General features: G+C 36.3%; 1 protein-coding gene and 1 pseudogene across 2 annotated transcripts; one reads left to right on the top strand and one right to left on the bottom strand.

The window, feature by feature from the left end:
- Positions 1-315: 315 nt before the first annotated feature.
- On the bottom strand, positions 316-4,068 carry LOC120119440 (uncharacterized GPI-anchored protein At1g61900-like). Of its 2 annotated transcripts, XM_039139255.1 has the most exons (9): positions 3,818-4,068; positions 2,653-2,832; positions 1,958-2,563; positions 1,537-1,782; positions 1,381-1,392; positions 1,063-1,206; positions 912-956; positions 571-680; positions 316-528 (listed from the first exon to the last, which is right to left on the bottom strand). In XM_039139255.1, the coding sequence occupies exons 1-8, from the start codon at positions 3,885-3,887 to the stop codon at positions 604-606; spliced, it is 1,380 nt and encodes a 459-aa protein (XP_038995186.1). In that variant the 5' UTR covers positions 3,888-4,068; the 3' UTR covers positions 316-528; positions 571-603. The 2 variants fall into 2 exon arrangements, with proteins under 2 accessions (XP_038995186.1, XP_038995185.1); XM_039139254.1 differs by having other exon boundaries at positions 316-680.
- Positions 3,953-17,267, top strand: LOC120119280 (annotated as a pseudogene).
- Positions 17,268-21,345: the final 4,078 nt, after the last annotated feature.

The raw sequence follows: 21,345 nt of genomic DNA on the forward strand, positions 1-21,345 counted from the left end.
CTATCCCTAGCTGCAGACAGTAAACTGCACTTTCAATGTGAAATAGGTTTGAACCCATTGATGAATGGCCCAAGCATTTATAAGTCTCTGCAACACCACCTCAATCGGGGCACAATCCAAGGACACGACAGAAGCAGCCTAGCCTTGGACGCTGTCTGGAAGCGACCCCAGACAGTGGGCCTCAGATGTCAAACTCTTGTTCCCTTTTCATGCATGCAGTGATTATATACATTATGAGCTCATGCCAACGTCTTATGATCTAAGCACCAAAGATAACCTAAACAAAGCTTGTTGAACTAATCCAACACATAGCTCTCAAGCAATGGAGTAAAATTCTCATAAAATCTCCAGCCAAAATTTACATGGTATAATCCAATACTTGTATAGATACATGTTGCTTTTTACAAAACATTATTACAAACAACAAGCAAGAATCGTCAATTAATGAGTTGGTACCTGGTTGAGCATCAACACTGAGTAAATTTTCCATTAACAGGGGGTTGTGCTCGTCAAACTGTAAAACTCGAGATGATCTTCCTTGGTCAAAGATCACTGATATTTATATCATGCAGTTATGGATAAAGATTGAATTGGCCTCAAAAACTAGAACTTTAAGAGCATCATCGTGGTCATCGAAGAAGCGATGAGAAGATAAATTGCAACGTATACATTGTAAAGACCTGCAAAAGAGTGAATGGCTACTCAGTGAGAGAGGCAAATACCATAATTACAGTTTGATAAGTTTGAGCTTTAACTTCATTCAAAAATTATTCTGTCAACCCTATGTTCGACCAACATGACTCAGCAACTCAACGATTAGAGTCTGCAAGTTCATGGAAAGATTTACATCTACAAATTCCACTCGTCTCAAAGTGATTACAGTTATTTGAGTAAATCAGTCCATTTCTTACCACTTTGAGCATTTGTAGCTGCAGGTAGTGCAGGTATTCTTACAGCTGCATGCCAAAATTTCAGATGAAATAAATAAAAGATGACAAGAGAAGAAGTATCATGATAATATGAAATCGGTTTATAATATGAACTAACGTTGAGAGTACATACTTTTATTGCATGATGAAGCTGGTAGAAGTGATGGATTTGGCCATGGAGCTGGAATATTATCGTTCAGATCGCAAATGAAACTGATTCCAGAGAACTTGTCAAACGTCGCATCAGAGGGCAGGCTTGGAAGAAGGCATCCAGATACTAAAAGAAGTTGAAAAATACATGTTATACACAATATTATAAATGCTCAAGTGCGTGTTAGATAATCTATAGACCATATGAGCAATTGCTTTCAAGCAGAGCCGTCAACAAGATTCAAGAGCCATGATAAAGAAATTAATAACCATTAGAAATGAGTGGGTGTAAGCACCTTACCCTGACTTCCAACTGTTGCATACAAGTTGGTGGTAATCAGCATCAAAATTGATCATGACGACAAAAATAGAATCAAGTGTTAGTATCAGTTTGAAATTGTCACATCAAGATCACTTTGGTTTTCTCGGTACAGGTACAACAAAAAACAAAACCAACCTTGGAGGGAGAAATCCTTGAGGCTTATGTGACAGAGGCTATAAACATCTTTGGTGATATTGTATTTCTGTAGCTTCAACCCTAGGGAGGTAGCACAATCCAAAGCTTGTAAGTTGGTGACAAGGGTCTGCTTTTGCAAGTGAGAGACATAGTTATCCATAGCATCGCAACAAGTCGTCAGGTTACTTATCCCATTTCCACAGCTGTTTGCAACATGCTTCATATTGGGGAAAACAAGAGGGCAAACTGAAGCAAAAGACAACATAAGAAAATAACATAAATATGTAGTCAAAGACGTAACAATAACTTCTATGCTACTCGATATCCAAACGGATGTTCTTATATGCATCAATCAGATGGCAAGAGGTGAATCCTAATCTATGTATATATCACATTTAGTAAGGGGAAATTCCAAACCCACCTTTGTTAACATTGCAATTGGTTAGTCCTCTAAGGACTTCATTTGCACGATAAGGGTCAAGTTTACTTGCCAACCACCGAAGAACAACGGTTTTACAATCATTTACCCTTGTCGAGTGCTCAGGTAAAACGTGGGACCCATCCATGCTCAAAGGATCAGAAGCTTTCAGTGCAAGTCTTGTTGCAGCATCGGATATGGCACCTTGACAAACTTGGTCACAACATTCTTTCACAGGATCAATCTTTTCACATGAAGCAAGAAGCTCAGATGAATTTACAGTGTTCTCGAACTCATCAACATCTTTTACCGGGCAAGATGCTTCAGTGAGGTTTGATGGATGAATTGAACAAACCTGCTTGAGATTTCCATCAGCACCCTGGCCTTCTAAGACTTGCTCGATATCTGAGAGGCAAGGCTTGGCAATGGTCCTGTTTAGAGCAAGCACACCAGTCTCTTTACTTAATTGACCACCAAGTATCACAAGAGTTGCATGTAGCTGCGGGCAACATATTACATTTGCCAGCAGTGGAGCAAATGCGGCAAAACAATCGATTGAGGTCATGCTCATCAAGTTCTCAGCAGCAGTGAAATTTAACATACATTCTCCTATAAAAGGCCAAGTGCAAAATGTAATTAGACACTTAAATCCCATCTGTCTTCTGATTCAAATGTACCCAACTACATAAAAAAAATACCTGATAATTTCGGAACAGTACTATTTGTGAACGGTGTCAATGGAGAGGGCGCAAGAAGAGGAAGAAATGGCTGCGGAGATTCACTCGGAGTAATTTCAGGTAAAAAAGCATCGGCTCCCCTATCTGTTAACATATAACTTTTCAGATGATCCGCTGGGGTGGACAAACATTCATGGAAGCCTGAAGTGAGAGCAAGGATAAAAATATCATACTCTTTATCACGATAAACCAACAAATAAAATGTAAAATTTCCGGTTTTTCACTAGTACAGACAATTTTAGCGAATAAGTTCACAAAGGCAAGAGGTGTTGACAACATGCCAACATCCAACCATAAAAGGAAAGAAAAATGTAAAACCCTAAAATTCATAACTTGAGAATTTCTAAACTTAAAATAATAACTTGCAGACACCTAATGCTTACACCTCAAACTACTGATTTGCATTGGTCGCAATGACAATGCGTCAATGCCATCGATAAGACGTTTCTCATGTATGTTCCTCGCATGTCGAGCTGTAAAAGTTACCACATTTTCCCCACCTATCTATTTCTCTCATTCTAACATCAATAAGAGCCATTCACAACTAGTCAAGAGATCTCAAACACCTTCATTGTGTAATGTGGAGGCATAACAAAATCAAGATCATACATTTTACAGCACTGGTTTTGCTAAACTAAAATAGTTTCCTAAGGTAAGCTATATGCCTATATCCTTGTCCAAGAAGCAGTCATTATAAACGTTTAAACAGTTTTCATTTTAGATGTAAACAACTATAAGACTTATTTGGGAAACAATTACAATAACTCAATTGGCAAGTATTCATCAGAAAAAGGCGCTAAAAACTACAATAAATCACTACCAAACAGTTCAACTAACATAAACTTTTAAACAAGACCACACATTCCCACTCCATTTCATTATCTTTTTGTTCATATTAATGGACATAAGAGATTGCCTAAACCTAATAGCATTAACATAAATAACAAAGCATCCAAGCTTTCAAACACTAAAAGGCTTAAGAATACATAAAAATCCAAGAAGAATCCATTTCCCTAGGTTCAAAAAGTGCAGAGAAAAACAACGACCCAAGCAGCCAAATTCTTAAAAACTAACAGATAAAATAAACAAAACCCAGAGAAGGAAACAAGTTGAAAAAATCACCCACAGGCAAGAAACATAAACAGGTCGAGGAACAACATGCTGGGACTGTGATTGAGAGACACGCCGGCACTCATAATCTTTCTTTCACTTGAAAATAAGGTTGCCAAAACAAGAAGAAAAAGGAAACAAAGACCCAACAATGATTAAGAAGCTAGGGAAGCGTGGGAATGCAAAGGACAAGATAGAGAAAGAAGAAGAAGAGAGGGCAGAGAAAACCATGAATGAGGTTTCAAAGGGAAAGATGAATAAGAATAAAGAAAGGGGAAAGCACTGCGGAAACAGTGGAGTAATGAGTAATGAAATTAGCTGTCCTGCTGAGGGAGAGGAGACCCTACAATCCAATTAAATTGAATTGAATACTAGGACATATTAACTCACCCACTAGTCTTTGAGTGCATTAACGCTATCTTTTTCCTTTTTTTTACGAAGTCTTCGTTGACACGTGTGAGGATAGTGGTTATGTGTGAATGATGCAGGTTGTGATCTAGCACGTGCGTGAGCATAGTGTAAATTTCTAATACTTTGCTTAATATATAAAAAATTGTATTTAAATTATTTTTTTCATTTAAATATTTATATTTTTCGACTAAAGTAAGTATATAATATTATAAACATTATCATTTTAAATGTTTAGTTCGTCACAATTATTAAAAAAATATTATTTAACATGTATCACATTTACAAAATTTTAAGGTTTTATTCTTAAAAAATTTTAAAAATATTTTCTTTAAAAAAGTACCCAATTTGTTTATAGAATACCAAAAAAAATTCCTTAATTTTTTAATTCTAATATCATATTGATATTTAATTAACGGAAGCGATTCTCATCGAGTGCAAAGATAACAAAAGAAAACAGTGATGAAAAGTTCTTCAGTTAACAGATTTTTCAAAATTCATACTCAATTTATCGATGTTATCATCAGTATTGATGAAAACTTTATCGCAAGATGAACGACAATAAGATATCATGAGAAATTCATTGTCGTGTCATTTTACTAGCCATCATTGTTATTGGCGTCTTCGAAACCTACCCACTTACCGTTAAATTTTACTATTAATTGCCTTTTATCGCCCGTCAAATAAGAAATTAGGGAGTTTAAAAAAAAAGAAGAGGAATTATGATTTAGATATTTCAAAATTGGAGTATTAATGGATTTTGGTTGTTTTGTGTAAAATATAAAAGTTTTAAAAAATTATAATCTATGAAAGTTATTTTTTTATAAATTTAAAGGGAAAAATGTTTACATGTCAAATATTGAATGATTAATTTATTTTTAACAATTTTATCAAATATTGATTGATTAATTTATTTTTAACAATTTTTTAAAATTTGTGTTATAGCATAGGCGCTTAAAATATAACTTTTACAATGTTAAATATTTATATCAACATAAAATTTTAAATATTTAAATAAGAAAAAAATATAATTTAAACATTTTTTATATTAATCCAACTTTAATTTTAAACATTAAGAACACTGATATAAACATCTCTTAAAGAAAATATAATGTTTGATTCTTAAAGTGGGAGAAAGTTAACCCAATAAATCTTCCCACATTATATGGTAGGGGTGAGCTTTCGAATCTCATCGAGTTGAATTAAAAAAAAAATTGAGTTATTTAAGTTGAAAATTAATTTGAAATTTTTTCAAGTTGAGTCGAATTTAAAAAATTCAAGTCAAGTTATTTGAATTTCTATACAAATTTTATTATGATTATTTATAATATTATGATAAGGATTGATTCTAATTTTTTAGTTTTCTCTAACCATATATATATATATATATATTTGAAAAGTAGAAGGGCTTCGTTAAAAAAAGCCTCTAAACCTAGATAAGGGGAAAATAGTCTCCAAAACTATATTTCTAAAGGAAAAATAACAAGTTTAGGATCCTAACAAGTTCAGATCTTACAACCAAAAAACATCTGAATAAATGGACACTAATCATCAGACCATAGTTAGAGTCAATAAAACAACAACCAGAACTACCCAATAATCAATGACAATCAAAGGGCTCGCTCTCAGGTCACAAAATAATCAATGCTTCAAATAACCGAGCTACCCAATGTTAGATTTGGTTTAGGCGTCCGCTAAACAGCATCCTCGAATCCTTTACAAAGTCCCTCAACATCAAAACCCAAGAAAGAAGATTAGCAGGAGGAATCAAAGTACCCATAACCCAATCAACTACTAATTTACAGTCTGATTCAATGATTAATCTGAAGCCAATCTTCCATTCAGAATTTAAAAACAAACATACTCCCCTCACAACAGCCAACGGCTCAATCATAATTGGAGGATTTGATTCGCACGATTCTGAAAATTGAAAGAGAGTAACACCATCCGAGTTCCTCATCACTCTACCTGCACCAACACTCGACATGACCCGTCCACATTCATTTTGACAAAACCAACTGGGGGAACGCCAAATCGGAACATCACACCTACTAGCAATTTGTAAGCACGTATTTTTTACCAACAGGGGTCAACAATAATAATTTCCATCGAAAGACTACACTCTTTAAATTTAGCTTTGATCCAAGATGCAAGACGATACTTGACCAAATAAACTAGTTGAAGCCAATCAAAATTCTTCCCATTAAAAATGATATTATTTCTTGTTGCAGAAGACGGTTATCGGATAGAGCAAAATCGCAACTGATAATTTGAGAAAATAAAAATGAAGATAAAAGAGACACAAAATTTACGTGGAAAACCCCTAAATAATATAGGGTAAAAACCACGGACAACGGTAGAAGAATTTCACTATGAGAAAATAGGAATTATAACTTCTCTCGATCTACCAAGGAGAAAACAATGATAATTCTCTCTTGATAAATAGGAGAAAACAACTCTCAAGAAACTCTCTAAATTCTCTCTAGTATTGGAAGAAAGCTAGAATGCTTTGGGATGGTTTTGAAGCTAAATGAGCTAGGGTATTTATAGTTGAAGCTTAAGGATCAATATTGTAAATACCCTAAAAGTACAATGACTAATTGCATAGTTTTACCATCCAAAATTTTCAACAATTAGGTGGTCAAATTTGACCAATTTTGTCGCCCCATTAATGCCACCAAATTGTCACCCATAATGTTGACTAATGATGCAATTTGGTGTGCCAATTTTCAACTATCTCCCACTTGAAGATTTGATTGGAACAATCATATCTTCACACCATTCTTTCTACCTTGTACCTTTCATGTTGCTTACGTCTCTGAAAGGCCACAAGAGGATCGACACCAGGTAAATTTATCAGCTTTGATCGCCTTCGTCATAAAATCTGCTATGTTGCCTTTGGTATGGATCTTCTGCATATCTACTGTCCCTTCTTCCACCTTTTCACGAATGAAATGGTACTGAACTCGTATGTGCTTTGTCCTTGAATGAAATGCTGGATTCCTTGCTAGATGCAAGGCGCTTTGACTGTCACAAAACAGAGAGGCATACTCTTGATTGTGCCCAAGCTCATTCAATAGCATCTTCAACCATATTGCTTCTTTACTGGCTTGTGTAGCTGCTACATATTCTTCTTCTGTTGTGGATGTAGCCACAACTGACTGCAATTTTGAAACCCAGCTTACAGTTCCACCAGCAACTTTAAACACATATCCTGTAGTAGATTTGCTTTTATCCAAGTCCCTTGCATAGTCAGAATCTACATACCCATTTATTAGTAAGTTTGATCCTCCGTAACATAATGCAATATTTGAGGTCCCTTTGATGTATCTCAGGATCCTCTTTACTATATTCCAATGCTCTTTGTCTGGATTCGCCATATACCGACTAACCACTCCCACTGCTTGTGCAATGTCTGGTCTTGTGCATATCATAGCGAACATTAAACTTCCCACTGCTGATGCATACGGTACTCGAGACATCTCCATTCTCTCTTCTTCACTGCTAGGACTCATACTGGAGGATAATTTGAAGTTAATAGGAAGAGGGGTAGAAATTGGCTTACAATCTTGCATGCTGAATCGTGACAAGATCTTCTTCAATTAATTCTTTTGTGAAAGCCAAATATTCCCATTACTTCTGTCTCGGTGAATTTGCATCCCTAAAATCTTTTTTGTTGATCCCAAGTCCTTCATTTCAAATTCCCTAGCCAGTTGTGCCTTCAATTCTTCAATATGATCTTTGTTGGGTCCTACAACCAACATGTCATCCACATACAACAGCAATATAACAAAATCGTTATCACCAGACCTCTTGAAATAAGCATAAGGGTCTGCATTAAGTCTGTTGTATCCAAGGCACATAATGAAGGAATCAAATCTCTTATACCAACACCTCGACGCTTGCTTTAGACCGTACTGAGATTTGTTCAACCTGCAAACCAAGTTCTTCTTTTCTTTTTCTTCAAAACCTTCAGGCTAGAGCATATAAATCTCTTCTTCAAGATTTCCATGAAGAAAAGCTATTTTAACATCTAGCTGCTATAGATGTAAATTCAATGTAGCACACATTGCCAAGACTACTCGAACTGTTGTTAGTCGAACTACAGGAGAAAAAATTTCATTGAAATCAATACCTTCTTTTTGAGCATATCCTTTGACCACCAGTCTTGCAAGATACCTCTCAACTTGATCGTCACCATTTCGCTTGATTTTGGAGATCCATTTGTTACCAATTGGCTTCCTTCCTTGTGGTAGTGACACAAGGTCCCATGTATTATTTTTATGAAGGGCTTCGATTTTTTCTTGCATCGTCATCATCCACATGAAGCATTTGAGCTGTTTATTACCTCCTGGTATGTTGATGGCTCACCGTCCTCTGTTAAAAGGCAGTATGCAACATTTCCTTCTATAATATAATCTGAGTACCAATTTGGACGTATTTTCACACGATCTGATTGACGAGTTGTTGGAGCTTCAGAACTCTCTGGTTCTTGTTCATCATGTATTGGTTCTGCTTCAGAAGAATCTCCTTGTTCAACCTCTTTTTCCACATGTATCTGTGTAGTCTCTAACTTTTTAGTGCTATCATCGTCTTCTTTTCTTTGTAGCTTATCTTCTACAAAGATGACATCCCTGCTGATGATCACTTTGTGGGCAGTGGGATCCCACAAGCGATACCCCTTTACTCCATCAACATACCCCAAGAATTTGCATTTCTTGGATTTTGGATCCAGCTTTGAGATTTCTTGGGAGTTGTACATCACGTACACAATACTTCTAAATATATGGAGGTTTGAATAATCAGCTGGTTTACCAGTCTACATCTCCATTGGTGTCATCAGCTCTATTACAGTTGATGGAGCTCGATTCACCAAATAACAGGCGGTATTGATTGCTTCTGCCCAGAATAATTTTTCTAGGCCTGCATCCCTTAACATTGCTCTTGTTCTTTCTAACAAGGTTCTGTTCATCCGCTCTGCCACTCCATTTTGTTGATGAGTGTTCGCCACTGTGAACTGTCTTTTGATGCCTTCTTTCCTGCAAAAGTCATCAAATTCTTCGCTTGTGTATTCTCCTCCATTATTTGTTCTGAAACACTTGATCTTATTTCCAGAATCAAGTTCCACCCGCGCCTTGAAGTTTTTGAAAGTTGAAAGCACGTCTGACTTCTTCTTGATAGGGTACACCCAACATCTCCTGGAGTAGTCATCAATAAATGAGACAAAGTATTTTGCTCCACCTAGGGATGTAACTGGTGCTTGCTATACGTCAGAGTGAACCAATTCTAGAACACTTTTTCCTCTAGAATTTGATTTATTGAATTTCAACCAATGCTGCTTACTTGTTATGCAATGGTCACACAAAGTAAGTGATACATTTGTTAAGCATGGAAGTAGCTTTTGCTCCACAAGGACTTTCATTCCTTGTTCTGACATGTGTCCAAGTTTCTTATGCCATAGCATTGCAGAATCTGAACTACATGAGGCAACAGAGGCTTCTGCTTCTAGCAATGTCTCTCCCTTCAGCATGTACAAGTTTGCAGCTATCTTTTCACCTTTCAGCACCACAAGCGCTCCACGGAACACCTTCATGATTCCTTTCCGTGTTTCAATCTTGCTAGCATTATTATCCAACAATCCGTAGGATAATAAATTTTTTTCAGACCTTTCACGTGCCGCACATCTCGAACAACTTTAATTGTTCCATCATACATCTTCAATTTGATGGTTCCCACGCCAACGATCTCTAAGGCATGATCATTGCAACTATACACAGATCCTCCTAAGACAGGTTCATAATGATGGAACCATTCTCTTCTTGAGGTCATGTGATATGTTGCTCCGGAATCAATGAGCCATATATCTGCAAATCATTTTCTTCCTTCCACGGTGATTGACGCTTCACAACATAGAGCATCTCCATCATCTGAAGTGTTTGCGGTATTGCCTTGTGGATTGGAGTTTTTATTTAGACTCCAACAATCCTTCTTCAAGTGACCATTCTTTCCACAGTTGTAACACTTTAAATTCTTCTTGTTTCTCGACATCGATCTACCATGTTTGTGACTGCTGCTTTGGCCACGTTCTGTTGATCTTCTCTCATCGTTGTCATCGTTGTCAACGCTTCTGCTTGTTGCAGATTTACTTGTCTGTATTCCTTGTTCTTGCACCGATTTTCTTCTTGTAGAACAGCAGCTGCAACGTCATCGAAGACTAGACTGGTGACATTATTGTTTGTCAAGTTGATGATGAGTTGATCATACGAATCCGGTAGACTTTGAAGTAGAAGTTCAGCACGTTCTTTTTCTCCTATTTTACAGCTTAAGGATGTAAGCTGAGAAAATAAAGTGTTCAGTGTATTTAAGTGCTCCGTCACTGAAGTAGATTCTGGCATACGGAGAGTGTACAATTTTCTCTTAAGAAAAATTTTATTGTGCAGCGATGTGGCCTCGTACAGTTTGGTGAGATGATCCCATATCTCCTTAGTTATCTTCTTCTCTTAGATACTTGACAATACTTCATCTGCTAATGCTAGATGAAAGTTTTCCATAACATTTCCATCCAATTCGATCCATTTGTTGTCGTCTGTGAAATCTACTGGCTTTTCGCTGATAGCTGCTAGACAACCGTCTTTCCTCAGGATGGCCTTCATCTTTAATTTTCACAATGAGAAATTTCTCTCATTGAACTTTTCAATATCAAATTTCGTTGCCATTGCTTCGTTTACGGATAGCTCCCACTATTTCACTATCGTGAATAGTTCTCTGGAACCTTCAAAGAATGGGTAATAACTTCTTACTTTCTTATGTTGGAGGATCCACCTTTTGGTGGCAACCACAAAGACAATAAGCAGATATTACACACTCTAATCTGGCTCTGATACCAATTGTTACGGAAGACGGCTATCGGATAGAGCAAAATCGCAACTAATAATTTAAGAAAATAAAATGAAGATAAAAGAGACACAAAATTTACGTGGAAAACCCCTAAATAATATAGGGTAAAAACCACGGACAACGGTAGAAGAATTTCACTATGAGAAAATAGGAATTACACCTTCTCTCGATCTACCAAGGAGAAAAAAATGATAATTCTCTCTTGATAAATAGGAGAAAACAACTCTCAAGAAACTCTCTAAATTCTCTCTAGTATTGAAAGAAAGCTAGAATGTTTTTGGATGGTTTTGAAGCTAAATGAGCTAGGGTATTTATAGTTGAATCTTAAGGATCAATCTTGTAAATACCCTAAAAGTACAATTACTAATTGCATAGTTTTACCATCCAAAATTTTCAACAATTTGGTGGCCAAATTTGACCAATTTTGCCGCCCCATTAATGCCACCAAATTACCACCCATAATGTTGACTAATGATGCAATTTGGTGTGCCAATTTTCAACATTTCTAAGTAGCCACAGAGTTCAAATAACTACAAAGGAGATGAAAGACCATACCTTACTACTTTTTGCAGCACCTACTCCCTTCCAGGCTTCGATAAAGGCAATCGGCTCCCCTCACAGCACTGACGATGCACTTGCTCACGAAAAAAATCAACATCCACAATTTTCAACTAACCAAAAAGAAAAAAAGAGATGCCCTGAAGATTCCGGGGCACAAAATATTATCCACACATTGAACTCCCCTTTTAATCAACTCGGTCTTCAACGGAACACACGATTTCTCATCACCAACCAAATGAAAAGCTCCACATTCGGAGGAGCGAACCTAAGCCAGACAAACTTACTTCATTAGTTATTTGAAGGAATTAGACCATTTAGGATAGTTTTTAGCGACTTGACTAAGAAAGTCGCATCACTCGAACTCATCCACCCCACCCAGCCATGATCAGCGCTGCTTGTAACAAAGTTATTGAGGAAGTTAAAGAACTTGATCAACCTTAGTTTTTCTCTATCCAACAGGTTCCTCCTTAATGAAACGTTTCACACCTAGCGTGAACAATTTGTTTTACAAAAATCAGTAATTTTCCCATTTCGATTCAAGGTCAAAGCAAAGATTCGAGGAAACTTGGTTCTTAAAGGAGAGTCATCCAACCACAAATCATCCTGAAAAGATATTTGTTTCCCATCACCCACTTGGAGAGACAAATTGGCCCTAACACCATTTCCACGTGTCCCTTTTTTAAAATGATTTCATTATGTCATTTCGAATCCAAGAATGATGTCGACTGGATGGCTTAAGAGGATATAAACCTCGATCAGAGGAAGGCGTTTTACATAAGGCAATATTCCTTCAAAAGTTGGACGATTTATTCCTAAATCTCTAGATCCATTTGCACAAAAGAGCTCGATTAATACTTTCCAGATTAGCAATGCCGAGCACACCTAGGTGTTTTGGTTGGCACACTTGATCCCAACTTACCCAATGAATTTTTTCTTTATCCGCATCACCACCCCAAAGGAATCTCGCCATCATTGAGTTTAATATTTTTGAAATGGTTTTCGAAATAGAGATAAAAAATACATAGGGAAACTGGAAAGAATCGATTTAACAAGGGTGACTCTCCCACCATACGAAAGATATTTAACTTGTAATTCATCAAGCCTCTTTGAGAAGTTTCTAATCATCGATTCCCAAAGGGCCACTAAGTTTCAACTAGCACCTAACGACAATCCAAGATATTTCGTGGATAATTTTTCCACCGAATAACCCACCCCATTTGCCCATGCCAGTAGAGAAGAGTTTGATACATTAATACCCAACAATTTACTTTTCTTCATGATAAGTTTCAGTTCGGAGGTTAGTTCGTACACCCTTAGCACTCGTTTTACATTCCTAACCTCCTTCTCTGAAGCTCAATAGAAAATCAACTATTCTTGTCCCCCTCACCAAACCATCTAAGCATTGACTTTTGAAACCAAGCACTCTATTCTCTTCGGTACTCCACCCATAACCTTGATTTTAATTCAGCAAGGGTCACATGAGCATTAGGCCAATACTCACCATTTTGGATGCAGCTTTCAATCCTACTTAATCCTTTTTACAGGTTGGCAATTTCCTTAACAGCCTTGCCTCTGAACTGCCCAGACCATTCTTATAAGGCCAATTGTGAGCCTTTCAGTAAATCGACCAATTTTAATTTTTGGATTGTTTCTTTTCGCATCAAAAAAAATCCTAAAACCATCTCTTCAAAGTAAGCCTCTTCAAACCAGAAATTAAAACATTTAATGATTTAGGACCCTAGTCGAAGGACATTTTAGCCAATAGAATGGCTTTATGATCTGATATAGACTTCTCTAGTAACCTTTGAGAAATATCCGGGAAAGCACTTTCAAATTCTGGCGAAATAAAAAATCGATCCAGTATGACAAAAGTGGGAGGATCGCGATTGTTACTCCATGTGAATCGCCCCCTGTAATGGCAAATCTCTTAGCTCCGCTTTGAAGAAAAAATTCTTGAAAGGGTTCATTATATGTTTAACGAGAACCCTAACTTTTCCTCCGGATCTAAAATCAGGTTGAAATCCCCCCAATACACCAAGGTATTGGATGCACCTTTAGAAACTCTATAAGCTTCTTAGTAAATTCCCCTTTTTCGGAATCATAAACTGGACCATATAAGTTCATCAGATCGTAATTCATGTTCGTCGAAGAGATAAAACCCATCAAAGCTATAAATCTGGGAGTCAACCAAATTTGAGACTTTAAAAAATTTAGTATTTCATAGACACACTAGACCACCAAAAGCTCCAACCGAGGGTGCAAAAGCAAAATTATTTCTAGGATTTGACCAAGATTTCTTATAACCTGATTACTGATATTCTCCTATTTAGTTTCCTGTATGAAGACCAATTTTGGATTGAATTTCTGAGTAGACCCCTTAACTGCACGCATTTTTCTCTCATTCTAATATCTCTAATGTTCCAAGAGAAAATAGTAAGATTCATCATCAAAATATTAAGAAAATACCAACAAATACCTCAAGCAGTTAAACGGAGCTCCTGTTCCAGATCACAAACCCTCTTGATAACATTCACCCTTCCCTATTTAAAAGATATACCAAGAAGGTTACTGACATCCCACGCCGCTACCGACTCTAATTCTTTATTAAAATTACCACCCCTCCATAGAAATCGGTTATTCCAAACATTTTTAGTTTATTTGTTCTTTCTTTTTTCTTAGTTTTATAAATTTCTTCTTTTTATTTCGTTCTTCTTTTATTTTCAAATTATTTTCTTTTAACAATGCTGAGTATGAATTCTATAGCGATATAGAAGCATGAAATTCAAATTTGATAAAAAATTGACTTAAAATGAAAGAAGAATTGAAAAAAATAAGAAAATCATGAAAAATTAATGGCCTAAATTGAAAAATAGAAAAAATATTATTAAAAAGAGGAATCAAAAGAATATATGTATTATATGATATTTTAGGAGCATGTGGTTGATAAATAAATGGACTTAAAATAAAAGAAGAATTGAAAGAATAATAAAATCAGAGATTAAATCGTAAAACTATCAAAGTAGTTAGTTAATTTTTTTTATTTTTCAAAAAACTCAAAAACTCAAAAATTTTAAATTTTAACTTGATTTAAATTAAAAGATCAAATCAATAATTCGAGTTGACTTTAATAATTCAATTCGAACTCAAAAACCTAATCGTTAATTCAAATTCGCTTAAATTAACTTAACTAGAATAATTTAAAATTAAAAAAATTGATTTTTTACTCGAATTTTGCTTACCTATGATATATAGTTGATGAAGCCCAGCAAGAAAATTGTTGGACAAATTAACCCGAGGTCCCACAAAGGCCGTGACCGGGTTCATGAATTGCTGCCGCCATATGAGCGCGTGACAACCGGGAACCTCAAAACCGACGACAGTTCCTTTGTATCCGAGTTCCTCAACCGCTATTCTTCAAGGCACTTTCAGTTGGAAGCCGCTTAAAAGGTACTTACTTGGCTTAGTTAATCTCTTTCTTCTTCTTGTGTTTCATTTTTTTGGTCTCTTCTGCAAGTTAAGCAGATATTATGTTTATACTTCACTAAAGTGATTTGGGTTTTTTCTCTGTTTTAATCTTCTTCTTTTTTTGCAGAAACAAGTGTGATTTTTATGAATTGGGTATCGATTTTTCTATGGTTTTGAGCTCTTTTTTGTCCAAAAGAAGCTGTTTTTTTTCAACCGGGGTTTGCATGTAGTAGGTAAGCAGTTCTCTTGCTCAAGTAGTGAAGACATTGTATTCAGAGCAATCTGCGTTAATTTAAGACATAGGAGATGGAAATTCTTGGATCAAGTGTTCCCAAGTCTCACAAATGCATTGGCGAGTCGTGTTGTCGGCTAGTTTCGGTACTCGCCTCAGTTAGCCTTGGAGTTCTACAATTGGGTTGGGGAGAAAAAAGGGTTCCAACTCTCATTTACATCCTGTTGTGCTCTAGTTCATGTGATGGTCAGGTCGAGGAGATTCGAAGATGCCTTATCTCTAATGGAGAAATTAATCCATGTTAATGGAATGACCCCATTGGAAGTTTCGGATGGTTTGTTGGATAGTTGTGAGTTCTGTGATTCATGTCCTGCGGTTTCGATGCATTGGTTAGAGCTTGCACTCGATGCGGGGCTACCGAAGGCACTTACTTAGTCATTAAGAAGCTGAGAATGGAGGGTAGTCTTGTTCCTATTCATGCTTGGAACAATTTTTTGAGTCAACTTTTGAAGTTAAATGAGTTTGTTAGGTTTTGGAACATGTATAAGGAAATGATTTCGTACGGGTACATTGAGAATGTGAATACTTTAACTTGGTTGTATATGCTCTTTGCAAGGAATGTGAATTACTGCAAGCTATTTCGACATTTTATCGGATGTTGAAGAGTCGGATTCGGCCTAATATTGTTACTTTCAACATGATGATAGACGGAGCTTGTAGGATGGGTGACATAGAGCTTGCCTTGAAGCTAGTCGAGAAGATCGGAGTGATGTCCGAGTACTATGTTTCGCCCAACACCATAACTTACAATTCCATCATTAATGGGTTTTGCAAATTAGGGAAAGTGGCATTTTTGGAAGAAGTCGTTAATGAAATGATTAAGGTAGGTGCCAAGCCTGATGTAAGGTTCTATGTGACAATGATAGATGGTTATGCCCGAAGAGGGTGTTTGGAGGAGGCATCAAGACTGTGTGATGAAATGGCTGAAAGGGGCTTGACGCCTAATACTGTTGTTTATAATTCAATTCTCCGTTGGCTTTACTCGGAAGGTGATACCAGGGGAGCTTCTTTGGTATTATCTGACATGGTTGACAAGCATGTATTTCCCGATCAATTCACCTACTCCACTGTCATGGCTTTGCAGAAATGGATATGTGATTCAAGCTTTTAGATTTCATAGCCAGGTTTTGGAAAAGAATGTCATCGAAGACACTTTTTCGCACAATATTCTCATCAATTACCTTTGTAAAAGAAATGATTTATCAGGAGCCATGCAACTTGTGGGTAGCATGTTTGTCCATGGTTTAGTTCCTGAAGATGTCACATATGGTGCTTTAATCGATGGGTATTGCAAGGAAGGGAAGCTAGAAAGTGCAGTGCAGGTCTACGAAGAAATGGTGAAGGTGGAAAAAGAACCCAACATAGTGATATATAATTCTATTCTTAATGGATTGTGCAAAGAGAAGTCAGTGGATATTGCAAGACGGATTATAGATTCATTAAAGAGTATGGGTTTATCCGATTCTATAACATATAACACTCTCATTAACAGTTATTGTCGCCACAGTGATATCGAGGAGGCATTTGCTCTATTCTTGGAGATGAAAAGGTAGGAAGGCTAGTAAACACGGTAATTTACAATACATTGATGAACTTTCTTTGCAAGTGTGGGTGCGTTCAACAAGCAAAAGAACTAATGAGGAGAATGGTTCTAGAGGGCCTGATTCCGGATTTTGTAACATACACGACGCTGATTACATGTTCTGCTCAGAACTGTAGTCCAGATGAAGTTATTGAATTGCATGACTACATGGTGCTTAAAGGAGTGGTTCCTTACAGACCGACATATCGGGCTATTGTTAGCCCCTTTCTCGGGGAAGAAAATGAGCAGACAAGAGTTTAGCATTTTATATTTTCTTATTTTTGTTAGAACAGTTGTCATTATATATATATATTCATTTTAATACCTCATTGTCATCAGACAATGAAGAACTGAACCTCTTTATGTGAAATATATGGAGGTTTCGGTTTCACACATTGTGTGGATTGGGGCCAATTGTGCACATTTGTCTCCTTTCTGAAATTGCATAGATAATCAAGCATGGTCACCTAAGAATTGAAGGGCCTTCTTGAATTAGCCTATTGATAGGAACCCCTCTTCGACTTTAAGATTCGAGTCCGGGCTTTTGTTTTCTGTCCGTTCTTCCCCTTCTAATTACTAAGAGATCTAAATCTAATAGGTTCAAAGAACAAGTAGGCATCGAAAGTTAAAAGCACTCCAACAGTGATTTGAGTTTTTTCGGTTCCGATGCAGATGTTTCGTCCTGTTAAACTGAAATTGGTCTTCTGCATAACTCTGGCCAATAATGTATGTAACCCCTCATACCGATACGGGTAACCCGATTCGATTTGGAGTGTCATATTAGGGCCACCGGAGCGACCCACCGTAAAAATAGCGAAAAATTTAAAACTTTCATTAAAACATGTAAACTCATAAAATCATTTATGAATACAAAATAAAATGTATCATTATTCGAAATTAAAACAGATTTTCAGACTTGGATATAAAAATAAAATACAAGTTACATGCCCCTTAATCACATGTACCATACTCTGCAAGCAACGTCGGAAGAACTCCCTTACTGATGTCGACAGTTGTATTGGTTCAATTCTTTTAACCTGCAAAAGGTGAGTAACAGAGTGAGCTTTGGAAAGCTCGGTAATACAGAACTACCATATAATGCTGAAGAACGTGCAAATACAGAAAAACATATATTTCCTTATCGGTTCAAACATCTACATATCTTTAAGTTAAGTGGAGCTTCTACTGATATTTCAGGTAGTAACAGACAGTGAGCTTTCAGTTCAGAGAAATATTTCGGATGACTGAGTTTAGGAGATCATAATATGTTATCTAGTGTGTTCCCGTAAAACCAGTGAAAAGATACATATCCTTTTAAAATATATTTTTTTAAAACATAACACTACCCACATCCTTTCACGATCTGTTTGTGTAGGTTCCTCAGAACCATACACCAAACCCACACAACCTGTAAGGCCCTGAGCACAAAGCCGAGGAACCTGCAGAAATACTTACTCCAACAATACCCCCTAAATAAAACATTTTTCCGTCAGTAAACGGATATATCAGAAATCAAAACAGAATTCAGATCAAATATCAGAACATAATCCAGATCAGAAATCAGAACATAATTCAGGTCAGGTATCAGAACATAATTCAAATCGGAAATCAGATAAAACATTCATATGATTAGGAAACACACTAGTGTTTACATATATTATTCAAATGTACTGGATAATCTTATCAGGCAGAGAAACACTGATCTTCAGTATACCGATAGAATATCGGAAGTTAGAATCATTATTGGAAAAGTTCATTAACTGACAGAATCATCAGTTATTGAGAATGTGATTTGAGCTGATAAGGAAGAAATGAAGGTTCAGGACATTTACAGTCTGTGTCGATCTATCAGATTATTGAAATAACTCAAGCCGAACAACTCTCAAAACTAATGCATGTTGACAGGTCTATTCGTTGCCCTTTCAGGTATTCACTCTTTAATACCAATAATTCTTGTTCATAAATCATCTTTTGAGTCATCGCTGAATGGATCTTAAGGAGACGAACATATATTCTAATGGTCTTTATTTCATTTCCATGTTTCAACTATATAAGGAAATGTCGATGTACTTGATTTATGGTTCATAACTCATAGAAATAATACATCATGTAAGTTCATCCGAGTTTCCAGACTTATCCCAATTACTTACTTAATCCTCAGTAATTGAGGCTACTTAATTCATTTAGTAGTCAAATCTATCTCGATTACTCTAGAGTTTTCCAGATTAATTCGGACGTTTTTTTAATTTCGGATACATATTGTACTTCCGTTCAGTTTAATTTGGTCTTTATGGTTGATTTGTCTAACGAATATCCACTTCTTAGTACCGAATGCAATCTAGAGTTGAGCTGAGCTGAATACTTCCAAAATTATCATCGAGCCAAACTTGAGAAGACGAACACGCATTCAAATGATATCTACTCCATTCAGGTACTGACATATCATTGGTTGATCGGTTCACTTAAGTTGTGTTCCATAACTTTTAAGGGTACTACAACACCCATGTTTATTTGAATTTCTTAATTAATCCAAGACATTTACTTAGTCTAGGCCATAAGGGTATTTTAGTCATTTTGGTGCTCAGTTTTATTCCATTTATTTCATAGCTTGATGATATCCAATCATTCTTGGGCTTGAAGACATTCTTGGGTCATTTCCATTCCAAGGTATTTTGGTCATTTTACATATCCAGTGTATTACAATCATTTCTTTCCGTCCGATCTTATTATTAAATTCAAACTTATCATTTATTTCAGTTCTTTCAAACAATTCTGACAAAAGAGCACACTCGAATAATTATTCTTCAGGTATTTACTTATAACTAAGAGATTTTCGGTTCAAGTGCCTTCCCAGATTTTATAAACGAAATATCAAGAATTTTCTGTACAAATAATATATCTTAATAATTAAATCTATAATTTATCGGGTTAAGTACGAATCATCAAAATATTTTTTTATTCAGGGTCAACTTGGATTATTTTTACCTCTCAAGGGCATTTTCGTAATTTCTTAACCAGATAATTTCGGTATTAAAACTCTTAACAAGGATAATTATAATTTAGAGATTCTAGGGTTAATCGTTTTCCTGGATAATCTCTAAACTTTAAATTATTCCTTAACAAACTTCTGGTATTTTGTACAAGCCATATTGGGTTTAGAAATCGGTTATCCAGATTTCCTAAGCAAAACTAGTATTTTCTATACACATCAGTAGTTTCATCATATCAATATGTCTTTACAAACTTCTTATCCAACTTCCAGGGTCAATTCTTATCTTTTTACAACATAAGGGTATTTTCGTAATTTTACCTAATCGAAGTATTCTCATAATTTATCACTTGAATCATATTCGGTTCAAGTCCATCCATAATCAACATGCATAATAGTTCAATCATATACATACATGCATTTTTTCCATTATCAACATGTTCCATTATCAACATGTTCCATAAAGCATAAAGAGGTAGTAATGTATTACCTCGATATCTATGCCATACCGATCGACCATTTAAACTCCATTCAAACGCCTTCGATCTTGAAATCAACATCCACTAATTCCTCAGGTACATATAAACACAAATTTCATCAAAAACGGAGTTTAATTGTAAAATACAGATCGAATCGGGTGATAAATTAGTGAAAAATAGCTTACCGAGTTCAAATTTGGTGAAACAGACTTCGGAATCGGACTTAGGACATCGAAAAACTTAAAATATAACTTTTTAAAAAATTTGACTTTTTGGTCAAAGTCAAAGTCAATGGTAAACGGGTTGACTCGGTTAAGGTTAACGGTTAACGAGTTGACTCGGTCAAAGTCAAAGAGTTGACCCAGTGAGTTGACTTAGCCGAGTTGACTCAGCGCGGGTTGACTCAGACGGGTCAGCGGGTAGGGTAGGTGGGTCAGCCCATTTTAAGCTGTCCAAACTTTTCGCACTCTCATTGGTAGCGCATACGGTCTCGTACGGTGTTCGAAAAATTCCAGAAAATTTTCTATATTTATTTTAAGGCATTTTGAGACACTTACCAAGCTCGGTTCACAATTTTGAACAGCGGAGAGCTCGATTCCAAAATATCATAAACTTTGACTTCATCATCCCTTCATGCGCCGGTGACGACGGAGACAAGAAGGACACCAGCGAACTCGGAACGATGCAAGGAACACAATGGTGTGGGAGGTGTCGAAAATGGAACAACGATCAACAACGAATCGAGGATTTTCACGACGGTGGTGTTAAAAAAACTTCGAAACTTTGAATCAAAATTCACGGCGTTAGACAACGATTCACGATGAGAGGTTTGAGGGGTTTTGTGCACCGATCGACAACGAATACGATGGTG

This window comes from Hibiscus syriacus, unplaced genomic scaffold (genome assembly GCF_006381635.1).
Source record: "Hibiscus syriacus cultivar Baekdansim isolate YM2019G1 unplaced genomic scaffold, ASM638163v2 tig00110332_pilon, whole genome shotgun sequence".
Taxonomy (NCBI): domain Eukaryota; kingdom Viridiplantae; phylum Streptophyta; class Magnoliopsida; order Malvales; family Malvaceae; genus Hibiscus; species Hibiscus syriacus.

What these genes read in the sequence shown, in the direction of transcription:
- LOC120119440 (XM_039139255.1), bottom strand. Translation starts at nt 3,887, where the DNA reads ATGAGTGCCGGCGTGTCTCTCAATCACAGTCCCAGCATGTTGTTCCTC. An exon ending in CCTGTTTATGTTTCTTGCCT is followed by an intron (nt 2,833 to 3,817) that starts GTGGGTGATTTT and finishes CTCTCACTTCAG; the next exon opens with GCTTCCATGAATGTTTGTCC. An exon ending in AGCTACAAATGCTCAAAGTG is followed by an intron (nt 681 to 911) that starts GTAAGAAATGGA and finishes ACTCTTTTGCAG; the next exon opens with GTCTTTACAATGTATACGTT.